Here is a 27,713-nt window from a genome sequence, read left to right on the forward strand (position 1 = left end):
CCAAGCCACACCAATCTGCCCTACACCGCATTTGATGTCAGGCCTCACTTTGTGTCATGGATGCCTCAGATTTTTCCAAACTGAAGGTGTTGATTTCCAATTCCAAGTTTTAGTGTTGGCACTGAGTAGTAATGTGGGTCCATTTACTTCTTTTCATTTTGTTTGATGATAGGTAGCTAAAAAGAGTCGTTTTATGCAGTGCTTCGGGGTATCTGTATCCCTCCTCCCTTTGACAAATCTTTATTTTGATCGTGACATTTGTGTTCAGAACAGTATTTAATCCAGAATAAAGGTGGTATAATGTAATGGCAGATAAAAGCCTATGAACTTGTACCTCTCTCTGATGAAAACCTGCAGTGTAAACCTGAAGTGCCATCTGGCCAGTACATTTGCCCATTCAAGGGTTAGATATTTGTAAAAGATGTTCACTATAAAAATTGCCATGCTATTGATGGTTTAGGAAACCATACCAAATATCTGTGCCATCTCTATTTTGTTTCAAATTACTTCTTTTTGATGGGTTAAAGCTATTTGGTCCTCTGTTGTCCTTCATTTTCAGAGACATGGACCATCCAACACTTTGTATCATCTTGTCAGAGATGTCAAAAAGGTAAGAGTCCAACAGGTGGACAGTAGCTTGAAGGTAATGCTGTGGCTGCTTCGATCTTGTCCTTAGAGACAGCCCCTGTTCTGCATGAGCTTTCAGTAAGAGCCTTCTCCTGTCTTCTGTCTTCAGTTGTGCAGTGTGTGTCTGTACAATGCAGTTAACTGGGCTGCTCTTTCAGCGACTTTAGATGCTTTGAGATAGCGCTTTCGCTAGCGGAATTGCAGGTGTTTTCCATGCCATGTGGATTTATGCTGTTAGCTGTATTATTATTTTTATCCACCACTATTTTGGATGCTGATTTTCCATGTTGCAGGCCAGTGCTGGACATTGCAAAGTATATAATTTTTGTTCAGGATCTTGAATCACTGCAACATTTTCAATTTCATTATGTGCTATAAAATCTCTCATCTGCATTAAAAAAAATTATGAATAGTGCAGTTTTAACATTAAACTTTGTCTTTAACCCAGTATCCGTACTTGAGCTTGTGGCAGAAGGGATTAGAGAGCAACTAGTGGGTTAAAAAAATCCACTTTATGAAAACCATTAAGCAGGGAGCATTGTATCAAAAACTGGGTAGATAAAAGTTTCTCTGTATTGTCAATGATACAAAGAATGAAATGAAAACTGGCACCTATTTCTCTTCATTAAAGATGGCATAAATTGATGGGAATCTATGATGGTGTGCAGTAGTGGGAGGGCAATGACTTTGCACAAAATTTGTGAAAGTAGTGGGGTATCTAGTGGGGTATCTAGTACCTGGATGCTTTCCAACACACCTGGCCAGACTCCTTTATAGCAGGCACCAAATATGAAAGATCCAGCTTTGGACATTTAAACACCTGGTTCAAGAGAGGGAGTGAAATATAGATTCAAGAGAGGGAGTGAAATATAGATTCAAAATGTGCTGCATTTTAGCAGTAACAGTCAAGTGATTCCCTAGAAAGCAGAGAAACAAAAAAAATTGGGAACAAAAGAGTTTCATAAGTTTGAAAAAAAATGCCTGGAGATGTTTGAAGATGGTGTGAATGGGTTCTGCTCTGCTGGCAATCACCTATACACTGTCATTTATGAAGTAATTGAAATTAAGGAGCCTTGGAATATCATTTGAAAAATTCTGAAAGATCATTTACATCACTTCCGTTGTTTTCAAGCATAAATCTCTTGGATGTACATTAGTACTGAATGGAAGCCAGAAATAATTATTTAAACTTTTCTGCTTCTCTGTTCTTTTTCTGTGAGTTGCAAGCAAGTAGCACAGTATTTGTACTTAAGTGTGTGGCCATTTTTATGCTGCTTACTTGTTTTGGAAGCACTTTTATCCTCTGTTCCCTTCCAATAACACCTTTTAAAATGCCAAGCCCCCTTTGGTATGTCAGATGCTGAGGCTATTTCAGGGAAGCTACATTATGTATTTTCACAATAAATAATTCTAACTTCTGTATGTCCTTTTTCCTCCCAGAAATGTTTTCATAAACTAAAGGAGCTTTCAGAAATACATTATGCTAGAGGTTGGAAACTATTCTGAAACATAGTTTTTTAATGTTCAAGCAGCAGAGTAAACTCTGACTGGAATTAGTGAACTAGAGACCAAGAGCAATATCCCAGAAATAGCTTTAACAAGAAATCTTAGCACTTTAGGAGTTGCCCTTTTTATTTTATGTAAATTGTAAGAAAGAAATGTGTTACAATATATTGGGTGACTTACAGCATTCCCATGCATGAGCATGGGACATTCACTCCTCCTCAGTCAATCTATCAAAGAGCCTGACATCGATTTAAATGGAATGTCATTCTAGAAAATAGCCTTTTAATGGAAAGTAATATTATTTTGACAGTCAGGTGGTGAACAGGGCATGTCTGAGACAGATGACTCTTCTGAAGTTGGTGTTCTGATTCTGATGCATTTTAAAGTCTGGTAGCTAAACCATAATATTTTAGGATCTAAGGTATAAAATTTAAATTGTGACATGTTGAAGTATTATGGGTGCAAAGGCATTAATTCTCTGTGTCTGCCTGATTTCACTGTACATTAAGTTTAAATAATAAGTGATGAGTAATTTAAATGTGTTCATATTGGTGGCATTTCGCAGTATTTGCAAATTAAATTGCCAAATATGAGAAATGTAAGGCAGTAAGTAGGGACGCCGGTGGCAGAGCCTAGGCAGGGCTTGCCAATTGGAAGGTCGGCGGTTCGAATCCCTGTGACTGGGTGAGCTCCCTGACGTGCAGTGGTAATTATTTAAGCAGAGTACTTCATTGAAATAATAAAAGCTTTATTAAGTTTAAAATAAAGTTCTTCATAAAATAGTAAACAGTTACAGAACATGGACTCAGCTCTATACTGGCACACAGTCTGAGACAAAGGTAATAATGACTGTTCAGTTAAGTCACACAGCCTGGAACAGCAGTTAAGCCTAGAATGACAGTTGACAGTTACAGTTGGGATTCTAGCCTGCTTTGCTGTTCCTGCTCTCATGCCTCTTTGTCACATGACACTCCCCCAAAGACCTAGAGAGCAGTAATATAAACATGAAACAAACTAACATTTATATACTTTATATAAATTTTATATCTGGTAGACAGATCGACTGGAACTCCCCCGGTCGGCCTTCTCGCCCAGCTTTTCCATGCGTTTTTCAGATTCCTCCTGTAGACAGGTTGTTACATACGCCATTGATAAGTCTTCTTGCCTCATGCTTTCAAGAGAGGCTATCACAATATTAAAACATGGTGGAAGACTGGATAGCAGGATATAGACTTGATCCAGGTCTGAAAATCTTTTACCTCTCCTTTGCAACTGAAGGAATAACATGCACAAAGTCTGGAGATGTGTGGTTAAACACCCACCTTCAGCTAGCACAGTTCTGTACAGTCTCCTAGTTAGTCCAGTTATTGTGCCAGAACTGTCAGGCAGGTGTATCTAACATAAACAATCCCAATATTGTTTGGCAGAGTCCAAATCTGGGGAGTGTAGCCAAGATTAATAAACTGTGCAGATTGCTGAGCTGACATGGCTTCTGCTCTTTGCTGCGCCAGGACTGTTTCTTCAGTACGCAGCCTCACCACTGGACTTTCAGGCCCTTTGGGGTCCTCACCGACAGCACCCTGATTCTCCAGCTTTAGCAATTCGCCATCCATAAAACTCTGCGGCCTATAACCTGACGTGCAGTGGTATTTATTTATTTATTTAAAATATATTTTTATTGATTTTAACACATACCAAAAATATTGAAAAAGTAGATAAAAGAAAAAAGAACAAAAAGAAAAAATACAAAAAGAAAAAACCTTTCTTTAACAATATAATCAATGCAATTTCTTCTTCTGGCGACTTCCTCCTTTCCCCCCTTCCACGCTTCTATTTATAACTAACATAGCACTCTCTACTTCATAAATCAATTCTTCTTCTAAGATACACATTATACGTATTATTCTTGATCCATTATAACCACAAATTTCTAATATTTCAAGATATTATTTGAATCTAGAAATCATAATAATTATTTTACATTTAATCTTACTTCCCCCTTACTATATCTAATTGCTTCTTCAGCCTCTTTATTCTTCCACTTCCCTTATTGTCCATTTTTAATCTTATATTTCTTCTCCAAATAAATCTTAAATTTCTTCCAATCTTCTTCCGCCGTCTCCTCTCCCCGCAGTGGTAATTATTTAAGCAGAGTACTTCATTGAAATAATAAAAGCTTTATTAAGTTTAAAATAAAGTTCTTCATAAAATAGTAAACAGTTACAGAACACGGACTCAGCTCTATACTGGCACACACTCTGAGACAAAGATAATCATGACTGTTCAGTTAAGTCACACAGCCTGGAACGGCAGTTAAGCCTAGAATGACAGTTGACAGTTAAAGTTATGACAGTTGGGATTCTAGCCTGCTTTGCTGTTCCTGCTCTCATGCCTCTTTGTCACATGACACTCCCGGTACTCAGTCCCAGCTCCTGCCAACCTAGCAGTTCAAAAGCACGTCAAAGTAGATAAATAGGTACCGCTCCGGCAAGAAGGTAAACGGCATTTCCGCGCGCTGCTCTGGTTCGCCAGAAGCGGCTTTGTCATGCTGGCCACATGACCTGGAAGCTGTATGCCGGCTCCCTTGGCCAATAAAGTGAGATGAGCGCGCAACCCCAGAGTCGGTCACGACTGGACCTAACGGTCAGGGGTCCCTTTACCTTTACCCAAGGCAGTATACAAGCTTCAAAAAGCTTAAGGATGGTTTAGGGTTTCTGTGAACCTCCTTATCACACTGTAGTAAGGAAAGGGAGAGCAAGGAAGCCAGGGCTCTGCAAGCAGGCTGTCTCCTCATCAAACCAGTGTAATTCTTGGGTAGCATGTTGCCCTTTTGCATTACTTTTGACTTATTGCACAGCTTCACAACACCATCCTGAGAAGGCACAGCATTCAGATACCTATGGTAAATGGAAAAGATACTTCAGAGGATATTGCTGTGTGGGGAGGACAAGGAAAGACTACCTGTGCCAATGTTTGATACTTAAACAAAACCCACTAAGCTTCATGAGTGAGTGATCCCAGACAGGCTTTGGATTCCAGCGGGATCTCTTGAATGCTGGGTGATGTTTCAATTAGTTTGTGGGAAAGAAGAGCTGTTTACCCTTTAGACCCCCTCAGCTTCCTTAATAAAGGCAATCTCTCTCATATGGGAATATCAGTAGCCTCTACTTATTAAGCTGGGAAAGGATTTGATCTAAAATGACTATACCTGCCACACTGATGTTTTAATGATCACTCAATGGAACAAAAGGGGAGAGTTGGGAGTATGGTGGGTAAATAGTGCCCTCTAATGTTCATATAATAAACATTTCCAGTTTCGTAGTTTTTTCATTTACACAGTTTGGAAGGTGATGCTTGCTGCCAACACTCTTATGTCTATGAGTTCATACCCTCCAAGTGACAATCCCAGAATTATAGAAGCCGTCCCAGTTTCTGATTTGATCACCTCCATGTCTCAGAGAACAATTAAAAGTGGTGTTTGTGTGTGTGGGTGCAAAAACAGAGTCCTGTTTATCCTGAAAATAAAATCCCTGCACCAGATGAGGAAAAAGTGAAGCTGGCATACAAAGCCCTTGCAATAATTTTGAAGGGGAAAGTCCCCAATCCACTTTAAATTCTTTAATTGCAATGCTTCAGCAGCCGGTCATTTCTTAGGAAACACATGGAGTGTTTATTCCTTTATTGTAAATGGAAATTTACACTGCAAGGCTTTACATGTCTACTCAGAAGTAAGTCCCACGATATTCAATGGCGCTTACTCCCAAGTAACATTGTAAAGACTGGACAGCCTTACACTGCAATCCTAATCAGTTTTACTCAGAACTAAGTCCCACTAAGTTCAATAGTCAGAATAAATAAGAAGCTGAAAGATGAAAAAATCTTTTTTAATAGTTCTAGTGGCACCTTAAAAATCAAATAAATATAAGGGAGAAACTCTGAAGCAGAGGCCGCTTCAACCTAAATAGTTGCTTCCACAGGTAAGAGATCTTTTAAAGGGATAGAACAGATGACCAAAATTAGCTTTAGTATGTATAATGGGAAATAGAGTGGCTGTCTTATTGCAAAAGAATTTTAGAAATACACTTGAAAGAGAAGTTGCTGAATTACAACTCATTACCAAACTAAAAACTATGGAGAGACCTGGTCTGAATAAAGATATTGGATTCATGTCCCACTATACATACTAAAGCTAATTTTGGTCATCTATCCCTTTCAAAATCCCTTGCCTTTCTCTGTGGAACCAGCTGCCTTTACAGTCTCTGCTTCAGAGGATCTGACAAGTAAGTGTGTATTACACACGAAAGCTCATGCCTTGAAAGCTTAGATTTAGTTGATCTTTAAGGTGCCACTGGGCTTATTAAAACAGATTTTTTTCATCTTTCAGCTTCTTATTTATTATGACTGTGACAGATTAACATGGCTATCCACCTGAATCTCTAAGTTCAATAGGATTTGCTCTGGTATGTTCCTGATCATTCTCACAGTTGTTGTTGTTGTTGTTGTTGTTGTTGTTGTTGTTGTTGTTGTTGTTGTATCCCACCTTTTCCCCTGACAGGGACTCAAGGCACCTTAAGCTAAATTTTTATTTCATTCCATTTATCTGTGGAAGGTGCTGTACACAATCCCTTCCCTCGCACCTATTTTCTTTACTGTGAGGCGGAGAGGTTGTAATTGTCTCGAAGGGCCTGGTGTCTATGTGTGCAGGAAATCAAATGTGGGAGAAACTTCCTGATGTAGATAGAATGCCCCTGTTTCCATCAGAGAAATGCTGGAGGTATGCGAGTTATGCATATATTAAAAGAATTAGTGTCTGTGGTGCTGGTGACAGTTTCTGGATTTGTATAATTTTACTCCTAAAAGGTTTATTTAGAAGATGTAAACTATTCCAGAGTAAATTGTTTCTAGATAAGAAAGACCAACTAAATAAAACAGTATTGTAAAATGCTTTTTTAGTGTGCTCATTTGTTTGTTTGTTTGTTTGAAAAATACTAATAAAGCTGAACAATCCTCCTTGCAATCGCAGTCCAAACATGATCAAATCTACACATGCCTGACAAGATCTCAATATCATATGTCAAATGCCAGAAGAGCATTTGGTTGATCAAGCCTTGGATGCCCTCTAGTCTGAAAAGAAGTTAGGCTGAGGACTGATGTTCACTTAACATTTTGTATCAGTCTGTGGGTAGCTGATTACAGTAGCCATGGGGTAAACAGCTATGAAGACACAGAAGTAAAATTTGCTGAATAGTCCTTTATGATAGTTGGAATCTAGAGCTTAGGCCCAATACTAGGAGCTGGTCAGCTTTGCCTAGTACATATCTGAATTGGAGGCGCCTGCTAGATTTCACACATGTGCACTCTCTTCATGCTTGCAAGAAACTTCTGGTATCTACACCAGATACCAAATACGCATTGAGAACTGGGAATTGCCTTACTTCATCATGGAAATTCTAGACATGCACTGGAATGCCTGAGTGAAGAAAATAGTCCCAAAGTGGCAGTGGCATTTTATGAAACACGGGCAGCTCTCTGCATTGATACTGCAACACTGTCAAATTATTTACTGAAAAAGACAAATACTTCAGGGGACACAAACATTCATTTACATAGTTTTAAACTTTGCATTGGAATGATAAAATAGAAACATTAACAGTTTGATATTAGGAGAGTTCAGAGTCAGTGAAGCAATATCTCAGATGTAAATTCATTGTTGGCCAATAGAGTAAAATATTGCAGGCTAACCCATTTTTGGACAAGATTTAAAGCAATTATTACTTAAAGTGGAGGATATTGAAAACTCTCACATGAGAATCATATTTGGGAAGAAATTACTGGCATAAGTGATTGTTTCTGAAAAATCAAATGACAACAACAAAAGAGATCCAGGCCCATCCGGTGCCTGCTAGTTTTCAGACTGCGCCTTCAGGGGCATATGCTTAAAGAGGCAAGAAGAATAATCCAAAGTTCAACTGAAAAGTATGCTATTTTAAAATCCTGTATACAGTTGGCACCTTTTGAAAAGCACAAACATTATTCCTCTTGTTTGCTAGTAATGTGAATGAAAGCAACTTTCCCCAGAAAATAAAGGTGGAGGTTATATTTAAGGAACAATTGGAGGTAATTGAGCATTCGGGAATGTATGTGGGAAAAGAGTTAGAAGTGTGTGTTTAAAGTTTAAAGGGTTGAGTGGGAATGTGTGCTACAGCATTCTTCTGGTTCCATGATGAAGTCTACAGAAAACAATTGGACAGAGCCTGACACACACACTGTCCCAAGGCGGTTGCCAAAGTACACACACATTCAGTAGGCGATGAACAGGCCATAGCTAGAGTCCAGCAAGTTGCAGGCAGAGTCCTCTAGTAAATGCTTTGCCCTCATGCTTTTTTTTGTTGTTGTTCTGCAGTGTTTCCGTTTTCCTTCTCAGAAGAGCCTGAATCCTTTGTTCTGAAACTTATTATCTTCTGTTATTGCTACGTTTTAATGCAACTTCTTATTTAATTTATGTCTTCTTTCCAAGCGTGAATATCCAGGTTTCGGTTGGATCAATTTTAAGGTGAATTAATTAACCAGCATAATAATACATTATTACGTTTTCTTAACATTTTATTTCATTAAAAAAAACCCTCTCATAGTTACAGAGAAATCTGTGTGGTAAACATAATAATCAACTTTACCTCTCCCCCCCTTCCCCTTTGTGTTGTGTGTGTTTTTATTCCAATGGAAAAAATAGGGAAATCTTCCTCCAGATTACAGGATCAGTCTGATTGACATTGGCCTGGTGATTGAGTATCTCATGGGAGGAGCTTACCGCTGCAATTATACTCGAAAACGCTTCCGAACCCTCTATCACAACTTATTTGGCCCCAAGAGAGTAAGGACTGTTATCATCGGGGGTTTTGTGCTTGTTTCTTTCCTAAGGGGTTGCAATGAGCGGTGAGTTGCACATGCATGCTGAAAGGAAAGTGGGGGAGGGGCAGCGGTGGGGAGGCTTATTCAGCCAAAGGGCCACATTCTCCTCCAGAGCAACCTTCCAGGGCAGAAGGGGCCAGAAGCAAAAGTGGGCAGCAGGGCAAGGAAAATGAATGTCACCTTTGTACAGTAAGCCTGTTTCTGCGCCCTCGCACATCTCTGTCCTCCTTCCGGGCATTCAAGGGATACAAAGTACAGCTGGGAAGGGTTGTGACACAGGAAGTTGTATGGCCTGGGGAGAGACATTCGCCATCGTCTGCCACACCCCTCGCTAGCAGCCTTGGAGGGCCACATTAGTGCCTGACTTGCATACAGGAAGCCAAGTCCTGAGTTGCTGAGAGCCACTTCCCCAGGACACACATCGTTTTCCAAACTGCTTTCAAAGCTTCCAGGGGCAGCCCAGCCAGCAGCGGGCATCAGAGTTAAGGGTGATTTCTTCATTTGCCATTCTTTACCCCGAAAATTTATCCTATTTGCACAAATATTTGTCATTCACTTCCACTTTCCAAAAGAAGATGCTCAGAGCAGCTAATGGGGGGGGGCGTGTTCAGCATTTTAGAAATAGTGAGTTCTTTGCATGCATTGGAGAGGTCATCAGATCCTTGTGTAGGAGGCCATATTCTGAGAAAGATCCCACTGATTTACTGCACATGTAAATTTTTTGTTGTTGCTGTTTAGTCGTTTAGTCGTGTCCGACTCTTCGTGACCCCATGGACCATAGCACGCCAGGCACTCCTGTCTTGCACTGCCTCCCGCAGTTTGGTCAAACTCATGTTCGTAGCTTCGAGAACACTGTCCAACCATCTTATCCTCTGTCGTCCCCTTCTCCTAGTGCCCTCCATCTTTCCCAACATCAGGGTCTTTTCCAAGGATTCTTCTCTTCTCATGAGGTGGCCAAAGTATTGGAGCCTCAGCTTCACGATCTGTCCTTCCAGGGAGCACTCAGGACATGTAAAATAGATTATCTTTATTCAAATCGGTTCCAGTAAAGTCAAGTAATCAAAAGCAAATTCCCAAACATGCCCGAGTGGCAAATGTTCTATGCTTCTGTAGTTAACAGAAATGATATTCTTTATTTAGCCTTCTCTTGGTTAAAGTTTTTATGAAAATAAAATAAATATGGACACAGGGGAGGAGAGACTCTCCTATGGACCCCATGAAGCAGGAGAATTGACTATGCTCTCAGTGCAGTTCAACATAAACTACAACATCTAGATCTAGGGGCTTTTGATTGATTGGTGAGGTGGAGGGGGGGCGCAGTGGTTCTGCAGTCTCTGTGCTTTGCAGTGCAATCCTATTCCTGTCTACTCAGAAGTAAGCCCTGTTGGATTAAGTAGGACTTACTCTCAGGTATGTGTGTATAGGATTGCTGCACACACACACACACAAATATATTTGAAACATTGTCCATTTCTTCTGCCTACAGCCCAAAGCCATGAAACTGCTGGGAATGGAAGTAAGTGTCATTTAATTCATTTTGTTTTGTTTTTGTTTTTTTAAGGAAATATGATGATAGTAATGGGAGGGCAGGGGGAGGGAGGACTCCGCCCTGAAAAATAAACAAAATTAGAAATAGAAAAATAAAGGAATCAGGTTTTTCTTTTATTCTATTTTCTTTCTTTGTTTTTCCTATTGAATTTTAAAAATGAGTAATTAAAAAAAATGAATGAAGTCAGGGCTGAGGTGGTGATCCCAGGAAATGGCCTATGTTGGTTCAAGGCTCCCTTCTGGGCGCCACCATTTTGGTTCTTAAGAGTTAGAAAAAATGGAGGTAAGAAATCTGAGAGGGAAAGAAAGGAAAAAAGAAGAAAGAAAAATGTATTTAAAATATTTTTTATTTTTATTTTTTGAAAAATTAAGGAAAAGGAACCAAAATAATAAGAATAAAATCTAGATAAAATCAGAATAAAAGGACCCCCCAAAAAGGAAAAAAAATCAAGGGGGGAATATACTTTTTAAAAATAAAATTAAAAATAATAGTAAATGTTTTGGTGGGTCCCAAAGAGGTCGGGTTGGGGCCGGGTTTGAACTGCAACCTGCCTGGCTCTCCCCATCCCTTTCTAGCTCTCCTCATTTATGACAGCCAGGGTGGCTGCAGCGGTGGAGGAGGCTGGTGGGGGCTCGGTCAGGGGGCAGCTCCAATGTGCTATTCGCTGGACTTCCTCCAAGCCTCGCTGGCCTGCCGCTGGGCCGCTCCCTGTCCTGGTGCAACTGAGGTCGTGGGGGGGGGGCTGGGAGCCTTGTGCTGCCCCCCCCCCATCGCTGCATCTGGTGCCCCCACTCTGGGCAGCTCCCAACAGAATATTAAAAGAGAATAAAACGCCAAACATTAAAAACGTCCCTAACCTGGGCTGCCTTCATATCTCTTCTAAAAGTCAGATAGTTGTTTATTTCCTTGACATCTGATAGGGTGCCACCAGTGAGAAGGCCCTCTTCCTGGTTGTGTTGTGTTAAAAACAAATGAATTCTGCACTTAAAGGCACAGATAGGTACTGTAGCTAATTTCTTGTTTGGCTCTAAATTAATGAGTTTTTATAAGGCTATTAATAAAGAAAGGTGAATTAAGGCTAATTCTTAATTACAGATTGGTGCAGGTGACATTGGGGAGATTCTACTACCATTAATATGCTGGGATCTGCTACTAGAAATGACCAAAGTAACAGTACAAGACCAGACTTGCCCAAACTCCCCTCCTGTGCTGTTTCGGGGAGCCGAGGTGTAGTCTGCTCTTCCACCCACATATGGGAAGCAACAACAGCTGGGCACTGCTAGAAAAAGCTCAGCAGCAAAAAAATCAGCTCTGTGAATGTACACAAGGATAGCATGGGAATCAGTCTTTCCCACAACAGTATGAGATTGCTTTCTAATTTTAACAGGATGAATGTAATCCACATTCACCTAATTCTAAAGCAAGATTTTTCATAAAGCACATAATATAGTTTGCAATATCTATGTTGGCTTAAGTTGGCAAGCAAGGCATTCAACAAGGATTTATTTTTTTTAATGCAGGGACTGGAGAGATGTTAGCAATGCTATGTCAGCAAGTATTTCTTGAAGTAGTAGAATTATTGTTTTATGGGCATCATTCTTAATTTTTGTTCAGAGATATTAAAGGCTGGGTTATTTACATCTGTTTTGCGATGGAGGGCCCAAGGCAGCATGTATTATTATTGTGAGAAAGTGTGGGTGGTTTGCCCTATGTAGGAAAGTACAGTATCTAGAGTCAGATAAACTAAAGAGAGCAAAAACTTATGACTATAGTAAGGGAACTAGTTTAATGCCTCCTAACAAACTTTACATGGTTGAAACTGCTTTGGTCTGATGGCGTTTTCTCCATGTTTAACAGGATGATGTCCCACTGCGGAGGGGAAGAAAAACAACCAAGAAGCGAGAGGAAGAAGTGGACATTGATCTTGATGATCCTGAGATTAACCATTTCCCTTTCCCCTTTCATGAGTTGATGGTGTGGGCTGTGCTAATGAAGCGTCAGAAGATGGCCCTCTTTTTCTGGCAACATGGAGAGGAAGCCATGGCTAAGGCTTTAGTGGCCTGTAAACTCTGCAAAGCCATGGCCCACGAAGCATCCGAGAATGATATGGTGGATGACATATCTCAGGAGTTAAATCATAACTCCAGGTTGAATAATTAATAACTTCATCTTGATTTGTTTCTACTGATACTACCTGAAACCTGTTACAATGACCCCCCCCCACTTCTCTTTAACACTGATCTGATGATAGCTAGACCAAACAAGATGCCTTCCCGCACTTGTGTATAGTAGGTTTCCTGGGAGAAACCTATTTATTTGGAGGCCACCATTCTCAGAAGGCAAGCAAAGAGCAGGAGCAGAAATATTGCTGGCTTGGAGGTAGAAAACAACCTTAACCTCCCCAGCTTTTCTGCTGCTCCTGTAAAACAGGAGCTTGTTCCAAGAGTCAGACATACCGGTAGCTCCACAAATGAAGAGGAAGAACTTTGTCACATCTGTTGCTGGTGTTCAGGGAGCAAGCCTCCTTCTCTGGCGGCAAGTTCCAGTCACCCCTTCAGTGACTAGTTGTACAGTAAGTAGGTTTGCTCTTGCATGGGAGCAGGAGCAGGGAATATGAGCTTCCAAATGAGAGCTAGGATTCTGGGGAGCTGTGTCTGCATGCAGCTCACAAAGGCATATCCAGTGTGGTTGGGGGGGGGGGTATTGCAGACTGTTCTTATCATCAGCATCAGCAACAGATATCCTGTGGCTCTTACTGGGGAACGGGATTGTCAGGGTCCTGTAGTTGGGCAAGGAGGACCAGCAAGTGGGCAGGTGAACTCAGCATGCCCTGATGTAGCAAGAGAGGATAGTGGCTATAGAGCTGAAGGTTAATGTAAGCCAATCCTGAGTTAGTCAAGCATTATCATATTTGGGCCTGTCACTGTACTTTTATTGTACCTTTCTATCAGCTCACAGTTGTGCAGCTTTTTTGCAAAGGGGGAAAGCTCCATTTTTGAGGATCAGCTCAAAGTTGTTGAGCTTACGTTGCAAAGGGAAAAAATCTTGTTTTAATGGGGTTCAACTCACAGTTCTGCAGCTTCTTTAGGAAAGGAAAGGGAGCCATTTCTACAGTTTCCAGACAGATAATCTAATCAGGCAGTCACATGTCGCTGGGGAAACAAGCAGCCTCCTTCTGCAGAACACTCAATAATGGAGGCCTGGGCAAGGGGGTGGGGCCAGGAAGGGAGCTAGGCTAGCTCCCCCCAATCTCTTGCAACCAGCTGATGAGCAGCTTCCTTTCAACACCCTCTTTCCCTTTAGCTCTTTCTAAAAAAAAAAAAGCACTATCTGCTTTTTGCCCCTGGACAATTTGGCTCCAGGGACCACGCATCTTTTGCTCCATAAGACGCACAGACATTTCCTCTTTTTAGGAGGAAAAAAGTGCATCTTATGGAGCGGAAAATATGGTATTAATGTGCTGTTTACTGCTTTGGGGGGTCGTTGGGCCAAGAAGTTGTATATAAATAATCCATAATATAACATAACACTTCCAGAAGTACCCAGGTACAGTATTTATTTCAGAAGACCTTTGCTGTTGGAATGTCATGTGTAGATAATACAGTAAATAAATCCCTCTGGATTGATTTATGTGGGGTGGTAATATTTCAGGTATCCATAACAGCCTTTTATGGTCAAAAAGAGCACTTTGATTTTACTGGGAAAGTAATAGAAATCTGGTGCAGATGCTGAATCCCTGGTATCATGCAGCTGTGGTGACCCAGCCCTAGGTTCATGCATATTGTGCCATCAAATGGCTGCTCTGAATAGCACAGATTATGGTAGTCTAAGGTTCTTAAGATGCAAATGGCAGCTGTTAATGGTCTTAAGATGCAGATGCAGTCTTCACACAATATATTGTTGTGAATCTCCTGGCTAAGCTCTCTAACGCCATGGGATTTCAGAATTGGCTGTGAACCAGCCCAGACAAGGCAGGACATGCTGAATGTTGCCTATGATGAGCATTCCTCAAACTTGACATGAGTCAGCAGTGTGATGCAGCAGCTAAAAAAGCCAATGCAATTCTGGGCTGCATCAATAGGAGTATAGCGTCTAGATCAAGGGAAGTAATAGTACCACTGTATTCTGCTCTGGTCAGACCTCACCTGGAGTACTGTGTCCAGTTCTGGGCACCAGAGTTCAAGAAGGATATTGACAAGGTGGAACGTGTCCAGAGGAGGGCAACTAAAATGGCCAAAGGCCTGGAAACGATGCCTTATGAGGAAAGGCTTAGGGAGCTGGGTATGTTTAGCCTGTAGAAGAGAAGGTTAAGGGGTGATATGATAGCCATGTTCAAATATATGAAAGGATGTCGTATAGAGGAGGGTGAAAGGTTGTTTTCTGCTGCTCCAGAGAAGCGGAAAAGGGAGCAATGGATTCAAACTACAAGAAAGAAGATTCCACCTAAACATTAGGAAGAACTTCCTGACAGTAAGAGCTGTTCGACAGTGGAATTTGCTACCAAGGAGTGTGGTGGAGTCTCCTTCTTTGGAGGTCTTTAAGCAGAGGCTTGACAGCCATATGTCAAGAATGCTTTGATGGTGTTTCCTGCTTGGCAGGGGGTTGGACTGGATGGCCCTTGTGGTCTCTTCCAACTCTATGATTCTATGATTCTACATAGATATGCACAGAAGTAACAAGCCCTGTCCAGACAAGGAACAACTATCATCACCTTCATCTAGTACCATGAAATCCTCAGTCAGTTCATTGGTATCCAGTCCCCTTTTATGACCAAATACTGCATAAATCCCAACAGTGCTTCCAGATTGTCAGTATATTCTAGTGGGATTAAATTACAAGCAGCAAATTCAGGCTGTGCAATTAAAGCTGATTTGGAGCTCTTGTGCGTGCTTACCCAAAAGATCCAACTTTTTGCAATAGAGAAAATGTAGTGGAAAGTTTGAAACAACAGACCTCTAGCCTGCCCACTAACAAATGAGAGTGAATGCTTATTAATAAGATAATAAGGTAAGATAATAATATAATCTTTATTGTCATTGCCCCCCTGCGGGAACAACGAAATTACATCCACTCAGAGTAAGGCACTCCACATAAATTTAAAATAACTACAAAACATTAATTAAACAACACAATACGAAATGACAAGTAAAAATAAGATGACTTCAAAGTCCAGTCTTTACAGTCTCTCTGTGCCTCTTTCCTCCCTGGCTCTTTGAAGTCAAAAAATCTTCCTTGCAGATGCGGAGACACAATTTTTGCAGCACTCGCTTCGTAGACAAATAGATCCTGTCGACTATAAACTTCTTCTTCTTTGGCGATCACTCGTAGCCGAGTAAGATTGTCTTCCATAAACACGGTTTTAACAATGGGTCTGTAAGTGACTGTGGAGGCCAATTCTGGATCCACACGTCCTTCCACAGTGGGGACATTGGTTTCTGGGCAGGAGTTGATCACGGTGTGGATTTGCCAAGAGTTCCTTCTTCCTAGCACATTTCTCCCTTGCATCCTGAGATCGAGTTTGTTGAAAGCCCATGACACCTTTCGTAAAAGCTGTTCTTCAACTGGAGAGCTCGCAGGCCAGTGTTTCCCAGTTGTCAGTGTTTATACTACATTTTTTAAGATTTGCCTTGAGACAGCGTTTAAACCTCTTTTGTTGACCATCAGCATTACACTTTCCATTTTTAAGTTCAGAATAGAGTAGTTGCTTTGGAAGACGATCATCAGGCATCCGCACAACATGACCAGTCCAACGAAGTTGATGTTGAAGAATCATTGCTTCAATACTGGTGATCTTTGCTTCTTCAAGTACACTGATATTAGTTCGCCTGTCTTCCCAAGTGATGTGTAAAATTTTCTGGAGACACCGTTGATGGAATCTTTCGAGAAGTTGGAGATGGTGTTTATAAGTGGTCCATGTTTCACAAGCATATACCGGTAGTAAGGTTGGTAGTACAATAGCATTGTAAACAAGCATTTTGGTTTCCCTGTGAATGTCCCGGTCCTCAAACACTCTGCACTTCAATTGGGAGAAAGCCGCACTTGCAGAGCTCAGGCGATGCTGGATTTCGGCATCAATGTTGGCCCTTGTGGTCTCCTAGGTAGGAGACGTGATCAACATTTTCCAACATTACACCACTGAGTTGGATTTGTGGCGCTGCAGAGGGGTTATTTGTACTTGTTGGTGCAGCACTTTGCTTTTCATAAGCTTCTGCAAATATATTTAGAATGGTTTGGAAGTCATCCTCTGAGCGTGCACACACTATGTTGTCATCAGCATACTGAAGCTCTATGATGGAAGTTACGGTAACCTTACTTTTTGCTTTCAGCCTGCTCAGATTGAAGAGCTTTCCATCTGTTCAGTATGATTTCTACTCCGGTGGGGAGTTTCCCATCGACAAAGTGTAGAATCATGGCATTGAAAATAATGAATAGAGTTGGGGCAATAACACAACCCTGTTTAACACCTGATCCCACTGTGAATGGTTCACTTTGAGAGCCATTGTTATCTGCGATTGTTGCTGTCATATTATCATGGAGGAGCTGAATGATGTTTACAAATTTATCTGGGCAGCCAATTTTCAGGACAGTCCACAGGGCATTACAATTTACAGTGTCGAAAGCCTTAGTCAGGTCAATAAACACCATATACAGGGGTTGGTTTTGCTATCTACATTTGGGATTCAGGAAGGGTCACCTCGGATATTTTTACCAGACGGTTTGCTAAGATCCTTGCAAGAATTTTGTCGGCCGCAGCTAATAGAGAGATGCCTCGATAGCTTCCACAATCAGTTCTGTCACCTTTTTTTAAAGAGATTGATAATTTTGGCATCCCTAAAGTCTGCTGGGATTTCTTCTCTTTCCCAGATTTTTTCAATGAGCTTGTGAAGTTGTTGTGTAAGTTCAATTCCGCCCACTTTGAATATTTTGGCAGGTATCCCAACAGGTCCTCTGGCTTTCTTGTTTTTCATTTGGTTAATAGCTGTAGACAACTCTCCCATACTGCAAGCTCATCTCTAACTTGTTTTTGTGGAATTTGTGAGAGGACCTCAGCAGCTATGGGGGAGTTGCGGTTAAGGAGATGTTGGTAATGTTCTTTCCAGCGCAGTGCAATAGCTTTTTTTATCTTTTAGAAGTGTGATACCGTCTGCTGAGCGTAGGGGGCATATGGCATGATTTATTGGCCCATAGATGGTCTCTGTGCATCATGAGTGTCGGCTAAGTGCTGGATCTCTTGAGCTTTTTTTTTTTTATCCACCAGGTGTTTTTTAGTTCTCTGGTTCTTCTTTGAACCTCAGCCTTAGTGTTGGCAGAGGTTTTTCCTTAGTGGCACAGTTTCTATCTCTTTGCCAGATCTGAAAGGCCTTCCTTTTCTTGTCAATCATGCATTCAATCTCACTGTCATTCTCATCAAACTAGTCCTGGTGTTTCTTGGTTTGGTATCCAATAGTTTGTTCACAGGCTGCAATAATGGATGTTTTTAGCTTGGTCCAGTTTCCTTGATATTATCAGGGAATTCTGAAAGCAGATGGTCCTTAAGAGTCGTTTGGAAGCAATCCCGCTTAATGGGATCTTGAAGGGCTTGAGTGGTCATCCTTCCATTGAGGTATAATCTTGATAGCCATCGTGGAGCGCATTAGTCGGTGATCTGTCCAGCAGTCATCAGCACTCGTCATAGCTCTGGTAAGGAGCACATCATGGCGATCTTTAGCACGGACAATAACATAATCTAAGAGGCACCAGTGGTTTGCCCGAGGACCAAGACCGACTATAAACAAGTCTATTTTGGCAGGACAAAAAAGCCAAATTATGAGTTAAGGAGCAACCAGCCGCTGCATCTGCACGCGCCACCATTTTGGAGATCTATTAAACAATCAATGCCATCTAATCTCCCTGCAAACAAATTACAATGAATGCTCAATAAAAACAGGTTGCCTGGAAGTCCTCTAGCACTTACCTTCAGACCTGGGTTGAATGAAAAAAAGAGATGCTTATATGTTTGAATTCCATACCTTCACTATTCACTTAGCACAGTTGGGGGGGGATGCACTGTATTCCCTTAGTTAAGGATTCCCTAGGAACTGTGCTTTTCTCAGACAGGTAATAGGAAGTGGGATGGTTCAGATGTAAGCCACTAAGGTGAAGAAAGCAAGCAAGTGGGAGCTAGGACCTCTTAGCAACAATACATTAAGGAGCTTCACTAGATGTCTAACCTTCAGCACCAATATGCCAAGTGCACCTGAGTATACCATAGCATAGTCCTTTCAGCAGAAGTGTCCCCAGTTGTTTAGCTTCCATGTAACAGATTGCACAAGCTAACAAAAAGCGCCCTGTATTGCAGGGATTTTGGCCAGCTGGCAGTGGAGCTCCTGGACCAATCCTACAAGCAGGATGAGCAGCTGGCAATGAAACTGCTGACCTACGAGCTGAAGAACTGGAGCAATGCCACGTGCCTGCAACTCGCAGTGGCAGCCAAGCACCGTGATTTCATTGCTCACACTTGTAGCCAAATGCTGCTCACAGACATGTGGATGGGCAGACTCCGGATGCGCAAAAATTCCAGCCTAAAGGTCAGGACTTTTTAAAAATCATATCATAACTTGAGACTTAGGGAGAGGTCTTGCTGAATTAGCAGTAACAGCTTTGATCATGTAAAGCATTGATGGGACCTTGTCCTGTTACTAGTAAGAGAGACCCTCTGCAAATCTTTCCACCTTAAACTCTAAAGGGAGGTGTCATTGTAAGGCAAGGCTGGGCTACTCCTTTTAAGCTCTCTAGGATGCCAGGTCTTTTAGGAAGCATCTACAGCCAGCCTCTGCTCCTGCTATCCCTGGCTTTGCCCACACAATGGGGTTTTGCACCAGCCCCTGGCGAGTCATTTTGAAACCCACATGCATGAGTATCAGATTATTGGATGGCCCAGAGAGCAAATGTAATTTGAAACTAAGCAACTGGCATAATCATAACCTGTTAATTGTGATGATTATTGTTATCATTATTATTGCTTTAGGTAATTCTAGGAATTCTACTTCCTCCTTCAATTCTCAGCTTGGAGTTCAAGAACAAAGATGACATGCCTTACATGTCGCAGGCTCAAGAGATCCAACTTCAAGAAAAAGAGCCAGAGGAACCGGAAAAACCAGTGAAAGAAAAAGAAGAGGAGGACATGGAACTCACAGTAAGGGAACACATTGCTGAAAGTGGTTTGCACAGCCATTAACCCCCCCCCCCTTTTACCATTTCCACTTTGGTATGTGTTAGGGGAAGGGTCACCAACCTTTTAGGATCCTTGGGCACAATTGCAGGCCGCAGAAACACATAATGCCCCACAACTATGGGCCACAACAGATCACTTTTTCCCAAGCTTAATTTCAGCAGAGCAGCAGCCCCTGTGACTGCCATGTTGGTGAACCCTCTGTTAAGGAGTGTCTTGTTTTTAAGGAGCCCAATCCACCCAGAAGCTCTCCTGAGATGCCCAGTTGAAAGTAACCATGGCTGAGTATAAGCTGTGTCATATAGTTTGTGGCCAGGAAGAATTCATAGAGTCAAATGAGGTAACAAATTACAGAAGTTCCGTTTTGCTTCTGGGAAACAATGCATTGTTTATCTTACCAAGGTAGGTGATGAGGCTGCTGGCCAGTTTCTACCATTGGCTGTGCCTTGACTTCAATAGTGGAGACACACACAACTATGACTGATCATGCTTTTTGTAAAGGACACCATTATACAGACATCCTACTTAGAAGGATTATGGAAGGTACAGACTATCAGTAGCGGAGGACTCTCCCCAAATACGATAATTATTTACTATTATTGCTGCAAAGCCTAGGTGAAACATATAATGATTTACAAAAAAAAAGATGTCACAGCAATATTTTTGATGTGGTGTGTCATTTTGTTATTCTCAAGTTTAAATATAAATACAATTGTTAATGAAAAACTGTATTTGTACGCAACTGTATGTTATAGCTGATTACTGTTGCAAGGTAACAAAAGTAAGTGTTTATCTCCAGCTGTTATACTTCGCAAATGCATTGTTCCTAGCATTTCTTGTCAATTCCATCTCAAGGACTGAGATACAAGCTAAAAACCACACCTCCAATTAAATTACGCTTAAGTGATCATATCCTTGACCAATACTCATTTTACTCTTGCCACCAAAAAACAAAAACAAAAAACCAGTTCAGATGTTCGGCCAACTCCAGCATCTTGGGGGAAAGTTGGGGCTCAGGATCGCATACGCCTCTATGAAGTTTTATCAAATAAAGTGAGCTGTTAAGGGCGATTAAGTTGCTGTTAAGAATTGGAGACCAAAACAGGAACATAATACTTTCACTTGGTGATAGGTCCACATTTAGCATTTAGCATTATAGAGATGAGGTGTTCACAAATATTGACATATATTTAGTGATCATTAAAAAATCTGGAATATCTTTCTATGAGTTTTTCACAAATAGGTTAAGGAACCATTCATTAGATCTGGTCCTAACCAATAGTGATGACCTGGTTAGTGGGGTAGAAGTGGCAGGATCATTAGGTGGGAGTGACCATGCTCTTCTGGAGTTTATTATCCAGCGGAAAGGAGCAACCAAGCATACTAAGGTCCAAATTCTAGACTTTAAGAAAGCCGACTTCAGAAAACTTAGGGAAACGCTGGGTGAGATCCCATGGACAGAAATACTAAAAGGGAAGGGAGTTCATGATGGTTGGGAGTTCGTTAAAAGGGAGATATTAAAAGCACAACTTCAGGCAATACCAATGAGACAGAAACATGGAAGGTGCCTAAAGAAGCCAGGGTGGCTATCTAAAGAACTTTTAACTGAGTTAAGATTTAAAAGGGATATGTACAAAAAATGGAAAAAGGGGGAAATCACCAGAGAGGAATTCAAACATATAGGATGTCATATAGAGGAGGGAGAAAGATTGTTTTCTGCTGCTCCAGAGAAGCGGACACGGAGCAATGGATTCAAACTACAAGAAAGAAGATTCTACCTAAATATTAGGAAGAACTTCCTGACAGTAAGAGCTGTTCGACAGTGGAATTTGCTGCCAAGGAGTGTGGTGGAGTCTCCTCCTTTGGAGGTCTTTAAGCAGAGGCTTGACAGCCATCTGTCAGGAATGCTTTGATGGTGTTTCCTGCTTGGCAGGGGGTTGGACTGGATGGCCCTTGTGGTCCCTTCCAACTCTATGATTCTAAGTTTTAGGATTTCCTGTTTTCAGCTGGAAGCTGGAATGCATGACCCTTTTGAGGATCATCTTTGTGAATATATGGAAATTAGGAGTTCCTACAGCTGCTTCTGTTACTTGACAATCCACTTACAATATTATGGGGCAGCTTAATGAATAGATTGTGAATTGTTCTTTATTGGTCTTATTCTATTATCTTTAGTAGGTACCTTTTGCAGGGACACGGGTGGCACTGTGGGTTAAACCACAGAGCCTAGGGCTTGCCGAACAGAAGGTCGGCGGTTCGAATCCCCGCAACGGGGTGATCTCCTGTTGCTTGGTCCCAGCTCCTGCCAACCTAGCAGTTCGAAAGCACGTCAAAGTAGATAAATAGGTACCGCTCTGGCGGGAAGGTAAACGGCGTTTTTGTTTGTCTGGTTCACGAGAAGCAGCTTGGTCATGCTAGCCACATGACCTGGAAGCTGTACGCTGGCTCCCTCGGCCAATAATGCGAGATGAGCGCCGCAACCCCAGAGTCGTCCGTGACTGGACCTTTACCTTTAGGTGACTTTTTCATAGTTTTATTTTATTTTATTTTATTCTATTTCATTTTATTTTCCCTCCTCTGATGTTTATTTCCTTTTCTTAAACATTTTAGAAGCACACATTATATAACAGCTGCTTATGATGGCAAACATTTAGTGAGAAGTCCCTTTGAAGTCAACACTGACTTAATATTCATGTGTGACTTTGCCATGCTAATTTTAAATGAATTTATTGTATGTACTAGAGAGAATCAAACCAGTTAAACCATTAAAAAGTCTCCTGGGCTTCTGCTGGCATAAGACATCACAAGCATTTTTTATTTTATCATAGCTACTTACTGGTCTCCTGGTGCCCATATTCATATTTTTAAAGGTTTACTTCATTAAATTTTGTTAAAAATTAGGGTGTTTCCTACAGCCCATCAGCAAGAGCTGTCCCCAAGATCTTATCTGTGGGCAAACAGAAGGCTCTGCCTACAAGACCCCAAAGTCAGGGAAGCAGAAGACACTAGGCACAAGATCAGCCTACAGGACCCCTATGCAGGCAGGATCCTGGGCACTGGAAAAAGAGGAAAAGATCAGAAGCCAGTTTAAGATTGACAGGTTGTTTTCCTCTGAAATGAACTTGTTCTGCTTTAATTGTAGTTAATGACTGCTGGCTTCTGATCAATGACTAAAGTGCTTATTCAAATCCAATAAGCACAGCTACAATGTAGTGAATAACAATTACCCTCTCTTTTGATGCCCTGTTCCCATTCCTTTTTTCCAACACTATATTTTCCTCTAGTAGCAGCACAGGGCGCTGCAATGTCTTGTCTTGTCTTGTCTTGTCTCTGTGTGTTTCTTTAGAGAAATAGCATGGTTTTCCATCTTCCCTCCTCTCCAACATCTGACCTTGGTCTTTGCCGTCAGCCTGGGTTCTTCTCCTTCTACCTTCTAACATTAGTATTTATTTATACCCTGCATTTTTACCTGGCAGGGACTCAAGGCAGCTTACAGATAAAATGAGAACATCTAAAAACATAGGTGGGGGAAGGGGAAACAATCATTCAAACAATTAAACACCAATTTGTTTTTGTTTGTTAATATGTTATGCATTTTTGTGTTTTTATATTGTAAACTGCCCTGAGAGAGAGAGATAATCACAATAAAACAGCATGGCACACTCAGTACTTATATCTCTAAGGATTCTGTGTGCACTCAAATTCTTTGCAGTGAAGAGCAGAGGATTCAAGTGACCGCCAGGAGCCTTCAGTACCAGAATGCATCATATTGGATTTCTCTGGTGTTGTTGTAAGACTTCACCGCCTCTCGCCCCTCTCAGCCAGTCTTCCTGACTCTGGCAGGACTGGTCGAGAAAGGCAACAGGGGGTTTCCGCCTTTGCAAAACTAGGCAAAACAAATGGTAGAACTGCCACCGCTTCCCCGTTCTCACCAAGCACCCCTAAGGGAGGGACCAGGGAAGGAATCCCCTGCCTTTTACCAGGCTGCACAGCTCTCGGTCTCTTTATCGAGAGGCAGGCAGAAATTCAACAGGTAAGTTTTTTCAGTTGCAACCTCTGACTCACTTTACCGTGAGGCAGACAAAAGTTCAATCAATGTGGTACCAGGTAGGTGACCAAGTGGCTAGGAAGTGACTTTAGCTTTCCCCTCAGCAAAGTCCCAAAAAACAGAAAAGTAGAAATCCTTTCCCAGGATTTATTATAAAACAAGACAGTTTAAAACGGTGCACTTTTCTTTAAAAGTTACAAACAGAAAATAAAAACGGTATTTAGTATTTCTATTTACGGTACCTACATACGAACCATTAGCATTTCAGAAGCATAACAGGAGATCAGAAGTTAGTTTCAAAAACGCAAAGTGCCCACAGGCACCTCACCGTGGCAAACAGCATGATGTGATGTTGCTCTGGCAAAGTTGAAAAGTGTGAATTTTACATCTCAAATCCAGGTGTCTTTATTCTAATTTGCTACAAGGGGTTCCAATCCGCAGCCTATCCATGATGGGCTCCAATTTAAATTCACCAATTACGTTATGAGCAAACTATAACCCAGGGTATCTGAAGAAGTGTGCATGCACACGAAAGCTCATACCAAAATAAAAACTTAGCTGGTCTTTAAGGTGCTGCTGGAAGGATATTTTTAATTTTGTTTCGTCAGGGTCCACACACAGCTGTCCGTGTTTTGACTCCCCTGATGAAACTAGAAATAATAGAGGGAAACTCCCAATTTTTTCATGTCCCATGGACACGTACCAGGCACTTTGAGGTAGAGAGGTGGCATGATCCCAGACCATTCCCCACCCTCCCCACAGATGCTGCAAATTCTCCTTCATGTGTAAATCAGCGCTAATCAGATAACAGCCCTGGCCTTTTTTACAGCCTAGGCCAGGGGTCCCCAGACTACGGCCCATGGGCCAGATGCGGCCCAATTGGCCTCCCAATCCGGCCCGCGATGACGCCCGCTGCCGCCACCCGCTCTTACGGCGCACAGCGCCGCTCTTCCAGGTCGGAAAAAAGCGCCGAAAATCGTTTGTGTGCATGCGTATGGGCCTCTCCCGACTCAGAAGAGGTCATTTCCGGTGCACTTCCAGGTCGGGGGAGGCCCATATGCATGCGCACAAACGATTTCCGGCGCTTTTTTCGACCTGGAAGAGCGCCACCTCGCCAGTAAGTGTGTGTGCACATGCACACGGGCGCGCACTCCCCCGCCCTCCGGCCTGCCGCACAATCGGCGCGGCGGGCACCGGCCCAAAGCCGGGTAAGTCTGGCGACCCCTGGCTTAGGCAATTAAATCACCCTCTTAGAGAGAGGATGGGGGGGGAAGAGAAGAGGTCATTTTAAAGAAGCCAGCCTGCCCTACCAAAATACATGGAGTTTCTTCCCTTCCCACAATTCTGCACGGGAATATGAAGCAGAGTTTAATATTTGGTGTTCTTAAATACACGACAGTTGTGAATTTAATATTTCATTGTTCATATGCTAATATGAACAAAAAGTACACCAGACACCAGATATACTGTTGGCAGGAAAAGAGTGGAGGAATAAATGAGTGCTGGGCAATTAGCCTGAAAGTCAGGTGGCTGCAAAGGAAGTCGGAGATAATAAACTAAAAGGCAGGAGGCGGATGCCACAGGGAATGTTTCAGCTCAAGCAGACCCATTGCCACGCTGCATGTAACTGCTCACGCCGAGGGATGGGATCATTATACTGCCACAGTGACAGACAAGTCCCTATATATATAGCACAAGTTCATTTCCCCCCCCCCCAAATATGTTACCAATAGGTGCCTGATGCATTATTACATGACTCAGCCTGACTCGTGATAAATCAGTTACTGTACGTTAAAAAAACAGAAAAAACAGAAGCCACCTACATACAGCAGCCTCCTAGCAAATTATCCCCCCTTTCCATCCCTTCTACCCTCTCACAGAGAGAACTATTTTTCTGCACATTGCAAACCATTTGCTGTTTTAGCAGAGCCTAGGGCTTGCCGATCAGAAGGTCGGCGGTTCGAATCCCCGCGACAGGGTGAGCTCCCGTTGCTCGGTCCCAGCTCCTGCCAACCTAGAAGTTCGAAAGCACGTCAAAATGCAAGTAGATAAATAGGAACCGCTACAGCGGGAAGGTAAACAGCGTTTCCGTATGCTGCTCTGGTTTGCCAGAAGTGGCTTAGTCATGCTGGCCACATGACCTGGAAGTTGTACGCCGGCTCCCTCAGCTAATAGAGCGAGATGAGTGCCGCAACCCCCGAGTCGTCCATGACTGGACCTAACGGTCAGGGGTCCCTTTACCTTTACCTTACAGTGAGAGGAACATTCATGGTTCTTAGGTTAAACTCCTAGTCCAAACCCTGGCAGTTTTGCAATTAGGTGTTTCCTGCTTGGCAGGGGGTTGGACTGGATGGCCCTTGTGGTCTCTTCCAACTCTATGATTCTATGATTCTATTCTATTTGTCATTTGTGAGTGTGGGTAGACATTTGTGCTCAGTGGCCTACAGTTACTTCCTTCTCCCTTCTGGTTGCTCTCAGATAAGAATGAGCATTCAGTAGATTTATCGTCTTTCTATTACAGTATCATGTTGTGGGCACAGACATACAACTCTCTGCAAGCATAGCAGTTGCTCACTCTGACTCCTCCTCTCCACTTCCACAGCAAGAAGTGCGCCAGTGGGGGGGGGTGTCTGTCCCCATCACGTCCCCCCGCATTTCCTTTGATCTCAGACACGCTCATACCTCCGAGTTGGGGGGGGGGGGCTTCCCCTCTACTCTTGATTGATGTATCACCCAGCAGTTCCCTCCCTTCTGGTTGCTTAGTTACTATCTCAAAGCTGGGGAGCTCCTCTCTCAGTTGTGCAGCCTCTGTGTCTGCCTGTCTCCCTGCTTCTGGAGGCTCTGGAAGGGAGGGGGGGCAAATATTCCCTCTCCTCTTCTGTTAGGATCTGATCTTCCTGCGATTGCACCCCCCCACTCCTTCAATCCAGGCCAGACCCTGACAGTTTGGTTGCACTGGGCACAGAGCCTCAGGGGGCCACGAGGGACACTACAACTATTCTTTAAAATGGAGTGCAAGTGGCGCCAAATTTTGGCGTTGCACAGGATACTGCTGAAATGTGAGATCCCAAGATCCACCACTGTTAGTGGAAGGGCTCAGTGGTGGAGTATCTGCTTTGTGTTCAGATGATCTCTGCTTCAATCCCTGACGTTTCCAGATGGCTGAAATACTGGAGGAACGTTGCCGGTCAGGGTAGAGAAAACTGAACTGGACAGCCTAGTGGCTCCATAGAAGTCAGCTTTCTGGGTTTCCATATTTTGTATAACAAGTTCCCAGCCTTTCCAAGGATTGTTCATGATTAACTGTTTACAGGTATTAACTGTGTAATTGCCAGGGTCCGAAGGGGAAGGCTGGGAATCGCCCCCCTCCTCCTTGGAGGAGGGGGGAGGGGGATCAGGGCCCGCAAGAGAAGAGGGAGACAGGACTGAATTGCAGCAGAACTCAGAGCTGCCAAGTTAGGAGGTGTTGGGGGGGGGAGAGAATTGCCAGAAGAGACGTCCTTGGAAAGCGTAGGAGAGCCACCTTCCTCACAAAGGCTCCACTCAGAATTCTAGAGCAAAGGGCTCAAAGACATTTGACTCCTGAGGCCACCCGTAGGGCCCGGCCACAGGCTGATGCTGGGGGAAGAAGGGGAGGATCTCCGAGTGAGCCGCGTCACTATGGAGTTTAGGACTAGATCAGGCATCCTCAAACACGGCCCTCCAGATGTTTTGAGACTACAGTTCCCATCATCCCTGACCACTGGTCCTGTTAGCTAGGGATGATGTAGTCCCAAAACATCTGGAGGGCCGAGTTTGGGGATGCCTGGACTAGATTCTTCGTCTTGCACCATGAGAACTGAATAAAACCATTAAACTTTCTT

The 27,713-nt window shown here is 42.6% G+C and overlaps 1 protein-coding gene across 1 annotated transcript in view; it reads left to right on the forward strand.

The window, feature by feature from the left end:
- TRPM3 (transient receptor potential cation channel subfamily M member 3) overlaps positions 1-27,713 on the forward strand; it is a 335,637-nt gene that overhangs the window by 268,181 nt on the left and 39,743 nt on the right. Inside the window, exons 12-18 of the mRNA XM_035100060.3 lie at positions 560-610; positions 8,651-8,686; positions 8,864-9,004; positions 10,529-10,558; positions 12,449-12,738; positions 18,930-19,158; positions 19,599-19,766. Of these exons, the coding sequence (XP_034955951.3) occupies positions 560-610; positions 8,651-8,686; positions 8,864-9,004; positions 10,529-10,558; positions 12,449-12,738; positions 18,930-19,158; positions 19,599-19,766 (945 nt within the window). The remainder of the gene's footprint in view (positions 1-559; positions 611-8,650; positions 8,687-8,863; positions 9,005-10,528; positions 10,559-12,448; positions 12,739-18,929; positions 19,159-19,598; positions 19,767-27,713) is intronic.

Source organism: Zootoca vivipara, chromosome 10 (genome assembly GCF_965207765.1).
Source record: "Zootoca vivipara chromosome 10, rZooViv2.hap1.1, whole genome shotgun sequence".
Lineage (NCBI taxonomy): Eukaryota > Metazoa > Chordata > Lepidosauria > Squamata > Lacertidae > Zootoca > Zootoca vivipara.